Source organism: Hydractinia symbiolongicarpus, chromosome 4, assembly GCF_029227915.1.
Source record: "Hydractinia symbiolongicarpus strain clone_291-10 chromosome 4, HSymV2.1, whole genome shotgun sequence".
In the NCBI taxonomy this organism is placed as follows: Eukaryota; Metazoa; Cnidaria; class Hydrozoa; order Anthoathecata; family Hydractiniidae; genus Hydractinia; species Hydractinia symbiolongicarpus.
This window is the reverse complement of record NC_079878.1, coordinates 35,510-49,850: the sequence shown is the minus strand read 5'-3', so window position 1 is coordinate 49,850 and position 14,341 is coordinate 35,510. Positions and strand designations below refer to the sequence as shown.

At 33.3% G+C, this 14,341-nt stretch overlaps 1 protein-coding gene across 1 annotated transcript; it reads left to right on the top strand.

Moving 5' to 3' along the window:
• The first annotated feature begins 4,069 nt into the window (after positions 1-4,069).
• Positions 4,070-12,558, top strand: LOC130640699 (lamin-L(I)-like). The gene is made up of 13 exons (XM_057447215.1): positions 4,070-4,563; positions 7,357-7,639; positions 7,946-8,154; positions 8,395-8,448; positions 8,526-8,579; positions 9,101-9,131; positions 9,786-10,006; positions 10,124-10,295; positions 10,466-10,579; positions 11,331-11,447; positions 11,824-11,895; positions 12,112-12,167; positions 12,336-12,558. Exons 1-13 carry the CDS (start codon positions 4,160-4,162, stop codon positions 12,556-12,558), a joined length of 2,010 nt encoding a protein of 669 aa, XP_057303198.1. The 5' UTR covers positions 4,070-4,159.
• The last annotated feature ends 1,783 nt before the right edge of the window (positions 12,559-14,341 follow it).

Genomic DNA, 14,341 nt, shown 5'->3' with positions numbered 1-14,341 from the left:
TACTTGATATTTTTGATAGACCGTAGCACATTTTACCGCCAAGAAAATACTAAAATTTTATTACCATTGTTATTTTAAAAATAACAATAAAAAAGTAGCAGAGATAAAACAGAAATTGCTCATAAACAGGTTGACTATACAGTTGTGATGTGTATAATTACTTGTACTTGATCTTTAGAGTATTCATTATTACACATCTCCTCCAGAAGGTACGAGGATGGAGAGTAACATCCATGACGGAGAGCTCACATGAGCCGTTTTCTAAGCTCTTTAAAAACAATTCATTAATATCTTAAATCAATGATGGCTATTTCTAACGGAAAAAAATTCTACTATGTCTTCTTTTCTTCACAGAGATTTTTTTTGTTATTTTTTTTCTTTTGTCTAAGTATCAGCTTGTCTTTTGCTTGAAGAGTAAAGCAAAGTTTCATTTGACAGTGTAATTTACGGAGAGGCTTTTTGCATACAGGAAAAAAGCAAATGCACGAATCTTAAAATGGTACCTTCAAAGCATTGTTTTTTGCAAATTTCTCATAACATAAATCATACAAAAAGAAAGCAAGCATAGAAATACTGTGAAAAATATTTAGTTAAAAAATGTGCGAAATCTTATTAATCGTGATTACATTATCTGCATGAACATTGTTGAATAAAAGAGTACATCTCACATTTCTATTCAGTAACTCTGTTGGTGACGTATGCTTTCCGCATGAATAAGCATAAAAAAAGCCATGGCTTGAAGATCTCCACATAACCTCAGGGTTTCCAATAATCTGAAAAGTCATAAAATTATACATTTTTAAACAGAGGCTGAAGATGACTGAAATAAAAAGTTACATTATTTTCTGATTAAATAAGGTAAAAGTTGTACCAGTAAAGTCTTGTTTTATAAAACAAATCCCTGCATAAAATAACTAAAGCAATTGAATTTTAAGTAGATAGCCGTGTTTTGCTTAATTTTTAAGCGTTCGATAAAGTCCCAGCGAAACTTGTGACAAACAAAAGGTTAGCATTGCAATTTAGTTGAACCAGTGCGGACCACCACGGTGGAGTGCTTCCAGTGAAACTCCTACAGAGGTCTGATATAGCAAAAACTTTCAGGCTGCATATTTTATTTTACTTGGTTATTCTGTTTCCCTACAAATCTAATTTTAAGGTCAAGCACTCAATACAATAAACCACATTGACCATCAGCATACAGGTACATGTGTTGCACATCCAATGCGAAGCCTTTTTAGAAATTCTATTTAAAAAAACACCCATGAAGGCTTATACAATAAAATGTCCTGCAGAAAATTTCCACAAATCTAAGCAATTTCAGACTAGTTTTATTGTGATATGGTGTTGTATCCCAAGATCATTTGCACAAACTGAGAACTGATGATTAGCCTGTAAAGGATAGTTAGCTATTACAAGATAATTACACATGGTACATGGTTCACACTTCTCATTGATATCGATCTTCCGATGTGATCTATTTAGTTCCATAGCATATTATGCTTCAAAAAAACAAACAAAAAAAATGAGCAAGAGACGATTGCGCATGAAAGACATTTGTTTTCAAACTGATACCAGCTAATTAACCGTAAAAATACTGACCTAGCTGGCACTGCATGGCCTCATCTTTATCATAGCAAATATAACGGCTGTTACTTTATAGCCGTAAATATATCATATGTATATAATTAGCTGATTCAATTTATGGATGCTCTTGAAATGACAACACTCAGTTTAGGCTTAAAAAACATGGGAAGGCATACACTGCAATACTAAATATTAAAGAAAATTGTGGAATTTGTCAAAAAAAATCTCGATATCTCAGCGACGACTAACTATCCTGTTAAAGGCTAATTATCAATTCTCCCTAACCGTTAACTTTCTTTTTCTATAGCCATAGTCTGCATTTTATTATCCATCAATTTTTCAGATTTTATGCACACGCGTGGAAATCCTATCGAAACGTAAACATCGAAAGCTCGTTTATACCACTAGGATAAAATATTTTATTCTGCTGCTGTGAAGCTAACGCAATAAATTGATGTATGTATGGAAGGATACCTTGTTAAGCAGAGTGTCATAGCTAAAATTTTCAGGATTATTGTTACAAGATCTATGCCTAATATCTACTTTGTGGCTAGCTATAGACTGGTAAAAGATAACAAAAGAGAACAACGATGGTTAGCACAAAATGCAGCCACACCAAACTAAACGGAAGACGCGGGAGAAAAGCACAAAATAGCTAGGTATAGCTGGTTAGCTATCTGTCTAGTTGCTATCTACTGGACACTGACTACGTTAGCTGGCCTGCTATTTACGTCAGTTATAGCCAAAACAATAAAGATGATTTTACTAAGATTTGCATGGATGTGATGGTATTTTTATTAGCATATAAAAAGTATAGAAAACATACAAAGTATTTACAAGATAAAAAGATAAGAAAGAGATCTTTTGCAAACCTAAGCTATGCAACTTCTAAAATAACAGATTAAAAGTAAACCTTATTAACCGCGTATAAGATTCGCATATCTTTGCTTAAATCCTAGAAGATTCGGAATTATTCCGAAATTGAATGTCATTAAAAAGTGTATTTCTTCTTTTGTTTTAATGTCTACGGATCTTCTCATTTACTTGGGAAAGGACGCAATTTTAAATGAGGCATTCGCCGTAAAAGTAAGATTAGAGATGGCGGGCGAAAAAAGACACAGCATCAAAGTTGTCGATGAAAGAAAAAATGGTCGGAATATTACTGACTTTATTCTATTACTTGATCTGGCTTATGACTAGATTGTTTGCTGGCAAAAGGTTTAAATTTCAAAAAATTTTCTAAAATTTTGTTACCATTAAAATTTATGAGGTACCCAGCCACACGTTATCTGAGTATCCTGGAAACCTTTCTCTTCTACATCTTAACAGAACGTGAATTTAATGTGTTTCAAAATAACACTGTGTACGCTTTCTGGAGACAACAAAACGTGGACTATTTTTTCACAGTGGAAACACAAATAACAATTCACATTATCTTACAATCAAAATGAAGTGTAAGAAAGAATGAAATTTCCCACTCAGTCGTAGGTAAATAGGTGAATTCAAAAATACCAGGCTACACATGCTAAGCTACCTATTCGTACACGGAACCCACGACCAAAAAGTCATTTTCCGAATAACGGACAGTTATTATTACTTTGGAGTAATTCGAAACATTACTGTGAAAATACATTGACAAAAGATCTAAGTTAGCTAAAGCATTATAAAAAAGAGTTTAATCTTTTCTCCCATAAACGGATGTTGTTAAGCAAGTGCCCGCATCTCCAGCTTGGAATTCTAGGATGTTTTAGTACGAGTAAAGCCCTCATCAAATCAACATGTGGAGGAAATTTCATATACTTATGAATAACATTAATAAAGGCTGACAATAACAGTAGGGAGTGAAAGTATTACACATATATTAGTTGTTAGCCTTTGAACATTTTCACAGTGGGTTTGCACGTCATACTACTTCGTGAAGTCTTTCCCTCATTTGCCCGTTAATTAATGCTTGTAACCAAATTGAAACAGCATCTGACTACAAGTAGCCTAAAAAAAGGATGAAGAACAATACTGCATTACAATGATGTGTCATTTAAATGAATTAAGATCATAAAAAATATCTATGCTCCCTTTTTTTCACCCATCCAATTGTATCACGTCACAATTATTTTCAATACATATTCCAATATCCACCCCCCCCTCCCCCCCATTTCTCCCACCCCCCTCCCCTGTATATTCAGTATTGTAATGTGAGTTAAAAATTAGAAAAAACAAAACAAAACCGACAGGCTATTAAATTTTAAAACACGCTGCAAAACCGACAGGCCCTGACATAAACCAATGAAAAAATAAAGTTCAAAACTATTTTTTAAAATGTGGGGTGGAACTGATAATAAACACATATTCAAGTTATTTAAATAGTAAATAATTTTATTTCCACACTTAAAAACACAGATGTGATGCAGCTACTTAATAATACATAGTACATCCTTCTTTAGTATAAGGGCGGTTGTGAGTATGTGACAGGTCGTTTTTTATTGTTATTGAATAGTTCTTTTTCTTTTACTCTCTATTGGAACACGTTTAGATCCACATTGTTGTGTGGAGCGCTCAAAAATTTGTGGAAGTATATATGATTAGTTTTTTCGTGAAGAAGTTTAATGAATTAACTACAAATAAACCTTTGTTGAAGATGCCTAATGCACCTGAAGGTCCAAAGAGACCAGGCAGGGGATTCTTTCAGTCTTCTAATGTACGAACGCGAGTTCAAGAGAAAGAAGAACTTTCCGATCTAAATGATCGTTTAGCCACATACATCGATCGTATGAGATATCTGGAGCACCAAAATACCAAACTATCTGCAGAAATATCGACCTCGAAAGAAAATGTGTCTAAGGAAGTCGCAAGTGTTCGAATTTTGTTTGAAAAAGAGCTTTCAGATGCAAGAAAATTAGTGAACGATACTGCAAAAGAGAAGGCTTTGCTGCAACTGGAAAATAACAAGTTGTGTGGTGCAGTTGAAGATCTGCGTTCAAGGTAAATTTAGATCAAGGTTGATAAAAAACTTGGTTGTCTTAAAACAACAACAACAGGAATATAAATGCTATGATAATTAAGGAGCTTAAAAATATGTTAAAATCACTAAAAGCAATACATCTTAATATCATAGACCTGTTTATGAGGGCATTAAACAGGTAATATATTGACCAATGCCAAAGGTATTGGCTGCGCTTGCAAAAACTATAAAAATAACAATGAGAATTCTTAAGGAATTTCAACATAAGTCAGAGCACAAAGTTAAAGGGGCACTTCATATTTAATGTGTAAAGTTTTCTTTGATGAAATGTTACTGGTGCTATATGAAATGACATAAGCTTTAAAATATTTGGATGTGGATTTGTTGAAGATGCATAAGTTTTTGAAGCATATCATCTTCTTAAACTTTTTCATCGCTTTGCTTTTTGTTTACAATCAAAGTTTCTATATGTTAAGTTGCGATTTGAATATTCATAATGTTTCAGCGTGAAGTACCAGCGAGTAATAGCCTGGTTGGGCAATAATCGAACGCCTCTTAACTAATCAGTTAGTCTAGTCCAGTTATTGTCGCTTATTATACCAAACGGTTTGTTTACAAAAGAAAATTTATTTTTAAAATAAGAAGGATTCCGGTTCTGTATTTTTGACCAATGGATTTTTGTTTTCTTGTACAACATCAAAAACGGTCGTCAGTTTCTGTTTAGAAAAACACTTTGATATTTCAAAGAATAAAAAACCCGAAACATAATTTAATGTCTCAAATAACTGGGTTTTATATGAATAGTTAATCAAATACCATAAAGTGATTTAAATTAAATTGAATTAAAAATATATCCTATCTGGAATACTACAGTTAGTAACTTTCAAAGAGTATATGTCTGCTACTACTTTAAGTGATTAAGGAAGAAAATTGTAAAAGAAAAAAATGTAATTCAAACATTTAAAATTAAAAACTGGCAAAACTTTTTTCTAGCAGTCATCATTGAGGGCATGATTTTTAATTGAGTACTATTAGACATTATTATCGGTATAGCTACTATTCCTTCTAACTTTAAGTTTTATGATATAAAATTCAACAATAAGCAGGTGACACAAGGAGAAAATTTGTGCTTATTCCGCAGTAACCACGCCCTCCTGTCACCTTGGTGCAAAATTGCAAGTCAAAGTGAATGCTACCTTATTACACTACGTGTCAAACACATTATATTTTAATTTAAAAGGATATGACAAATAAAATATTAAAAGAACTGTCGAGTTCAAAAACTTTGCATAATTTTTTTAAAAAAAGTTCTGCTGTCAGTACCGTAATGCTTGTTCTTTGATTAAGTGTCCGTAATTTCCAGTGGAGGATTCGAAGTATCGTATGTAGAGAAAGGATGTTGTATGGGTAAAGGGATGACCTAAGAAACAAGGGCTTCATGAGACGCACAGGCGTTGTTTCTTATACCGCTTTCTGTTAGGGTAGTGAAATTGATCCGTGATAGAATTTAAGTGTGGCGCAGGGCGTGATTGTGGGAGTTGAAAGAAGTAGTTTGACATTCAGAATGATGTAATGGGGTGAACGCTAGGGATCCACAACCTCATCCTTAAGCATACACGACATCTTAATTAGCCTTCTTGATTTGCTTTGCTATAGCTTAAACACCTCTGCAATGGTTTCCATTCTCGCCACATTTGCAAATCTGTTTCTCTCTGCTTTTGAATTTGCTCTACATGCAGTTGCACCAGTGCATGACTAATAGTTTAAACGTAAATATATTTACTACCATTTAAATTCCAGTCTTATTCTACTCTTCATAAACAAGTAACCTCACAATTCCACAGGTGATCTGTCTATTTTTTCACAGGTATTAGGACAGGTATCTTGAAAACTATGTTACGAAGTAGTCTTATATACTTTTGACATTGCCACTGTAACATTGATATTTTCTTACATTAGCTCCGACAGGGTAGTTCATGACAAAAAATTTCCACATAATTCGTGTGATTCTTTTTTCTTAGCTTTATCTCTGTAAATGTAATGTTTATGTGTAATGTTTGAATTTTAAGACGAATCATCTATGCCGATCATGTGTGTTTTGTAAATAAAACTTTTAAACAATCCAAAATCAACTTCGACGAGCGACACAGTTTTTATGTTCTACCCTATTTTTTTGTCGGTCAAGAAGTAAAGTTATTTATTGATGTTTCATATTAAAAAAACCGACCTTTCTTGTATTTCTTTTTTCTGATATTCATATCAAGAAGTTTATAAGACTACTTTTTTTTATTTCTATTCTATTTTTAATTACAAGCTCGTTACAAGCTCGTGAGCTTGTATTAAAACGCAAATGTGTCCTACAAGAATGGAAATTTTTGCCTCTCTGAGCACCGACACGGGAGTCGTCGTGTGTTCGAATCTCATCTTGGTAACTATTTTTACTTTTTTTTTCTTTTTTCTTTTTTAAAAAGATAAGACAAGTGTTCAAAACACTTGTTTAACTAACTAGTAAAGAAAGGTGTTTCCACCAAACTTTTTAAAAGTGAATGTAGGCAGAATTAACTGAATTAATGAATTTCGCAAATTTTAGGGTTTGTGGGTTTGTGGTCTTTCTTCTTCCTGTCAGTCGGTTCACCCAAGACGGACCCATCTCACAAATCAATTTTGAAAAATAAGTGTGTAACAAATATTATTGCGTATCTGAATAGTAAAATATGTCGTGTCTAACTTCGTAACAAAAATCCCAATTTGATAGACAGCTTTTTGTAAACTTTATTCGCGAGGTTGTTTGCGTATATCATACGTCTTGTTAGGCTTAAAAAAGAGAGTGCTTTACGTTCCCGTGTTGAAGATGAATTAAAACAAACTGGAAGACAATTGCATGAGAAAGAATCTTTGTTAGTCGAAATCGCTAAGGAACGCAAAGACCTTGATCAGCAAATAAAAGATTTAGAAAAACAGTTAAAACAATTACAAGATAAATTGGAGAAACAAAAATCTGCATTGGAAGAAGAGATTATTCGAAGAGTTGATGCAGAAAACCAAATGCAAACTGTTCAAAAAGAAGCCCGCTTTTCCAAACAGGTTCATGCCGAGGTATGTACTGCATAGCACAAAATTCAAATTGTCCTTCCAAAAAAATTTTCAGAAATATCTTGCTCCTTAAATTAAAAAGCCGTTATTTTTCTTATAAAAAAATTAAACAAAGAAACTGACAAACAAATTTTCTTACTTTTTTTTACCTGCATCCTAAATTTTACTATTTTTTCCCTTTGACCACAGTAACTTATTTACCTGATAACCAATATTATTAGTCCACTGCTAGCGTAGCTGGCACCATGCATCCAATTTATTTTGGCACAGCCTAACTTGCTTCCAGAGATGTTAATTTTCTTTTTGTAGGAGATAAACGAATTGCGAAGTACACAGGAAATGAAATTTACAATGGAAACTGATGGTGCATCACATTATGATACTTTGCTACATGACAAACTTCAAGAACTCCGTGATGAGTTTGAAGAGAAGGCTAAAAATGCTAGACAAGCGCTGGAAAAGGCATACGATCAAAAGGTAAGATGTGCTCAAGTAATTTTCAAATTTTTAAATCTATAGTACGCGCATGATATTATTTAAAATCAATTTTATTTAGTACAAGGAAGTGCGAATTGGGACAGACAATGAAATGAAAATTGAAATGGACAAACTTAGATCCAACTACAGCGTGCTTGAAGTCAAGGTAAATTTTTTTGGACAAATTTTTTTTTTTTTTTGCAAAAATCTGGAACAAATAAAAATACAAATCTAGCTCTGTAAAATCTCAAATCACTTAAGATAATAAATGACCGTTGCAGCTTGGTAATAGCGAAATTTGTAAAAATAATAGGTTTTTGTACCTTCTTCAACAGGCTAGTCTGTTAACACACTCATAAAATAACAATTTACGTACTGCAATCTTAACTGGTACCCTTCCGTGTTTTACTAGGCTCGACAGTAAAACAGGCGACACAAAAGGAGCCCATTTTAAAGTTCTACCGGCGTAAGCCGTTAGGAAGTACAACGACAGTAAAAGTTTTGTCATTGGATTTTTAAAGTATTTTATCCCTCGATAACTTAAAGAAAGTTGAAGGAAAAGATAAAAGACTTAGATAGCATGTAGAATGAATGTGAAGAGAACAAAAAACATGCTCAATTTTTACTTCCTGCGAAATTGAGGAATAAATATTTTTGAAATAAACAACTTTTAAGTCTTGCTAATTATGCAAAATTAAATACAGAATCTAATTTATCGCAAATATACGATTGTATGCATAATTAGCATAATTAACAAAACTTCTAAACCAAATAACTTTTAAAGCTTTTTCATATGAAATCAACTTGCACGGGGTATAAGTATTATATTATTCAGTAAATTATTTCTCAAAAAAACTTGCTATTTATTTTGTTTTCCATACATTGTACTTGCACAGGCCATTTTTTTGACCTGAACTTTTACGGGGATTATGATCCTATTTGTTTAGGAAATTTGATCTAGATTTGATAGCACCATGTTTTTAGCAGGTGGCAATCAAATTCTCTTCCATTTGAATTAGTAATTATGATGCATGATTCGATCTCTTTTTATCCACTATGCTGACATAAGGGTCCTAATGGCGAAGGAGATAATTGTTAAATAATTAATAGCTAAGGATTTTTAGATTCCAAAGAGTTGAAAAATATATTGTTTGGCTATGCAGGATAAACATTGATATCATGTATAAATATTCAGACACAAATAAATTAATAAGTAAATAAATATTATTAAAAAAATAATAGATATTATTGTTTAAATTTTAGGGGATTTTTTTCCTATTTAGTTATGTTGTTCCTAGGAATCTTCACAAATTAAAAATTTGAGCTAAATGAAAATATGGAAAAAATTTGCCGGGTAATTTTTGCCTGAAAATTTTCTCTCACACAGCATAAGATTTGCTTTAAGCAAACTCTCTAGTTAGACAAATATTCAACTAAAAAGACTTGTATCATGTCATATATAATGTAATATTATATTATGTGTAAAATTTTCTAAACTTATCCGTCAATAAAGTACTCTGGTGACACCATTAGTCACATCATGAATCCGCTTTTTGTAGCTCTCAACAGCCTCAAAAAGTCTAGTAGAAAAAGTGTTAAACTTAACAAAGCTTTCATATACTTACTATGTTTGCGAGTATGCATTCTATGTTTCGCCCATGGCTTTTTGTAGAATGTGGAGTTGATGAAGACAACTGCTGAATTAGAAATTTTGATAGATGCTAAAACGGATGAGTTTGAGCTGCAATTGCAGGAGCGCGATGCAAGGATTACAAGTCTAAGTGACAAAATTGGTGATTTAGATAAAGAATGTGAAGTTCTTTTTGGTATCAAAATTGCTTTAGATATGGAAATAGCTGCGTACCGAAAATTGCTAGAAGGGGAAGAGCAAAGGTAGGTTCTTAATGCTACAACACAGGCCAGCAAATTCTGAAACAGCAAAAAGGGTTATTGTCTTATAATCATACAAACTGAAATATATTCACTAACGTCCTGTTCACAATGTTATAGACTGGACATCGTGTCATCTCAGGTAACACAATCTTTATCAAAGAGTGGCAAAAAACGCTCTCGTCACGAGTGCGAAGTACAACCTGTTGAAAGCAGCTTATCAGGAGGGGTAGAAATATCGGAATGTGATACAGAAGGCAAATTTATCAAGCTTCACAACAAGAGTGAGACTGTAAGTTGCATAACCTACGTAGCAGTAAAAAAAATAAGTTTGAGCTAGCCTGCTACATAAAGGCTATGAGAGTTGACCTAAAACCTTTTTATAAATATTTTTATACTTACACTCCAATAAATAGAGTTGTGTACGAGCATGATAATCATAATCAATTTGATGTACAATAGGATGAAGCATTAGGAGGTTGGCACGTGCAACGAATTGTTGATAATAAGGAAGACGATGCAGTAAAATACAATTTTACACCTAAATTTGTGTTAAAGGCTGGTCACAGCGTTACAGTACGTCGTTTTTCGTTCTTGTTTTAACTGTACTTAGAACAAAAATGACGAAATTTCAAGAATTTTTTTTTTTGCCTGTTTTCAGAAATCTAATTTACCTTAGAATACGGCGTTAGGTAGAGCTTGTGATAACTTTTGGTTAATATTGTGCAATCCTCCACTTCTAGCAACCAGTCGCAGGAGTTAAACCTGCATAACAACGCTCATTGCAACCGGTTGCAACGATTTTAAGTAACTCTCCAGTCCCTTTTCTTGATTCAATGCCTGCGTTTTTTGCCGTTTAAGTTCAGAAACCAAGCGAAAAAGAAAATCTTAAGATCAAAGCATTCTTTCAACTTCTTATGTCGTTGAAGACATAAGTACCACCTAGTGTTTACACTAAAACGATTTTCAAACAGGCGTTTCGTCTTTCAGTTATTTTCCTGAAAAACTTCACCGTGTTTTAGGCTTTTTCTTGTCCTAGAAATTCCACAACATATCCCTGAAAGAAGATTCAGCGTTAAGAAAATCCGTTTAACCCAACCCACGCATATGAGGGTTGTGGAACATAGTTGGCTAAAAACGTTCTTGAAGTCGCATATGCTATTGAGCCTCAAATTGTCATATTTTGCCCAAATTTTGCCTAGCAATCATGGCTAAATTTTGTCGTATTTTTGAATAGTATACCTAACGTCCCTTTCCCTCTTCGTCTGCAGTATTTGTCAACTTGTGAAGATTCAGCAATAGATGCATGTTTTCTTGTTATTATTAGATTTGGAGTAACTCTACTGGTGTGAAAAGTAAAGCACCAACTGATCTTGTATTGAGAAGTGTCGACTGGCCTATTGGAAATTCCATTGTGACTTCTGTTATCAATAATGAAAGTGAGGTTAGTATCATATTGATATGAACATCTGTTCAAAAAATTTATACATAAATCACACAGCACATTTCATATAAAGTAATATACTTCTTTAAGTATGTCTGTAGCTTCTTCTTACCAAAATGAATCTAGTCTCACCTCTGTTTGAACCAGCCATGTAAACCAGCCATGTAAATCTAGTTTGGTACATCCTAAAAAACTAGATAAATATTCTTTAATTATTATTTTAATCAAATACACAGACATTATTTGTTTTTAAGCACATCAAAATTATATTATTCCAAGTGTTCTCGTCAATTGCAATATTGTCGCATTATTTAAAAACTGGTGATATAACGTTACGTATATTGACATTGTTCATTGGATCTGCTTGTTTTCATAGATTGTGGCGAAGCATACATTTAAAACTGTTACAACTGAGGGAACAGGACCACCTACAAGAAGATCGAGAAAGGTATAGCCTACAGTACAATCACTCTGTTGGAGTAAAAATGTTTTGACTTGTAGAATGTTCGTTTATTCATTTTTCAAAGTACTAGAACTTAACAATTTAAATGTAGAATCTTAGGCCGTAAGATTTCGCATGTCACAAAAACTATTTCCACTCTTCTAAACAGATCTTTTAAGACCCAAATCTATTGGATTAAATCCATAATCTCTTTTTTTTTAGACTAGAAGTAACTCGATTGGAGTCACAAAGCAAAGCAAAGTGTTAGCATGTCTTCTGTGAATTCGACCGTAAAAACTGTTTTCGAAAATTTTTGCGATACTGGGGTGGCCAGGATGTTATTATTATATACACATTTAACCGCGAACGCAATTTTTATTTATTAAGAAAGTGAAAAAAAATTAAACTAGTGAATTAAAGGCCTTTTACTGATAAACCTTTTGCAGGTATAACACACAACCAGAATTTTTTTTAACGAAAATCGAGGCTGAACACAAAAAATATTTTTCATATATAAATAAATTTGACACCTGCACATTGAGCAATGTGTCAACGATCATGTTTTCAACGCCCGTGTCTTCCACGCCCGTGTTTTCAACGCCCGTGTCTTCCACGCCCGTGTTTTCAACGCCCGTGTCTTCAACGCTCGTGTTTTCAACACCCGTGTAGTCAACAACATGGCGTCACACGGAGGGCAAAATGGTGAGATGCTGTCCATTGATCATAAGTCGTAATCGCTCAACAGTAACATGTTATGATAGCAGCCCTTAAAAAAGAGAACTAAATTCTTCATCTGACAGAACTCAAGTACACCAACCTTGAGGTTGGTGTACTTGAGTGAGTCAATATAAATAGCACGCAAACTTCCTTCTGAATACGTGACGCTTTAGTCATTTGATGCTAAATGGTCATTTTAAAAAATCAGCCAACCTCGTCCCCAAGTGTTTTGTCCCTCATCGGCGTTCGTGATTCGACAAAAGAAGACATATTAACTAATATGTGGAAAATGATGCGTCACTCGTTCCGTGAAGTATCCATGCCTAAAAAAATATAAACAATAAAACAACCTCTGATGATGCATGTTTCGTGCCTGCTGAAGAAATTGTTTAGAAATTTTAATACTCGTTCACTAATTTATGTCCAAGATTACAGCTAGAGTTCTTTTGTTTTGGTAAAATGTATTCCTTAGCAAACTTTATTGTTTCTTTTTGTGTAGCTAGCTACCTATGTAAAGTAGTCAGACAGATGTTTGTAAATATAAACAAACTGGCACCAATTTCTTTGATGTTGTGTCCGGTGCTTTATTATAGCTGCGTACACCTTCGAGTGTCAACACAACAACATTATTGATAACCTGTGTTTAATTTTAAATTTTGAGTGTAGTCACTGGAAAACTTAAATTTTTCCCTTAAAGGCAATCGTTGTCTTTAAAATAAATCAAATATAGTCTAAATAAAATCTGTAGACAGGAGACAAACGCTTTGTATGGTCTTATATTTGCAAGCTTATTTTTCTTTTTGACATTTTGGATTAACAAACATATTTGGTGGAAGGCATAATGCAATATGTATGGCAAAATAATGGGATTTTACAAATTTTTGTTTTATCACTCCATTTTAACATTTTATATAAACTTATTTGGGACAGAATGGTATGTAGTAGACTGAAATACCTGATTTTAGTTGTTTTTAATCTACAGGTTGTGGGTTGTGAAATTTTCAGATAAGAATTTTGTGAAAGAATGTTATTGCATTAAATTTATACTTGCAATACATAGAGATATTAGTTTATTCGCTCTGGGACAGTCGTTATTAATTAAGGGTTCCGGGCGTAAATCGCTAGCTTCTCGACATATCCCCTAACAACACCGCAAATTTTGGGTTTCAGGCATAAACCACCCAGTTCTCTAGAGATCCCCTGAGACCCCACGGGTTTAAGCGTAAACCCCCCCGCTTCTATGGTGATCCGCATAGTTTTGGGGTTCAAGCGTTAAACCCCCATTTCTTTTATGTTTCAGATAAAAATGTTTCCTACAGGCACTATATATGGAATATTTGAAGTGTTGTTAACTGTTTATCTTTTACATTTGTGTCAACCTTCAGCAGGGTGCACCAATAAACTAACTAATTTTTACATATTTATATTTGTGTTTCACATTGATCAGCTTTTTTTTGCATGAGACATAATGAAGTTTTTTTTTTATTATTTATCAGAATATTTATACAGGATATGTACATTTCAGTTTTAAAAAACTGCTATAAATATGTGTCCTGTTTAAAATATAAATTGATTAATTACGCGTTTAAAATAGAGTCGAGCTTATTTAATTGCAACACAAGGCTATGTATGGTGGAGAAAGAAATAATGGGACAAGGAACGAAGAAATGCTTGAAGATACTACACTATGCATTAACTGTGGATTTATGGATGTAGCTGGCCGGATTTCAGGAAA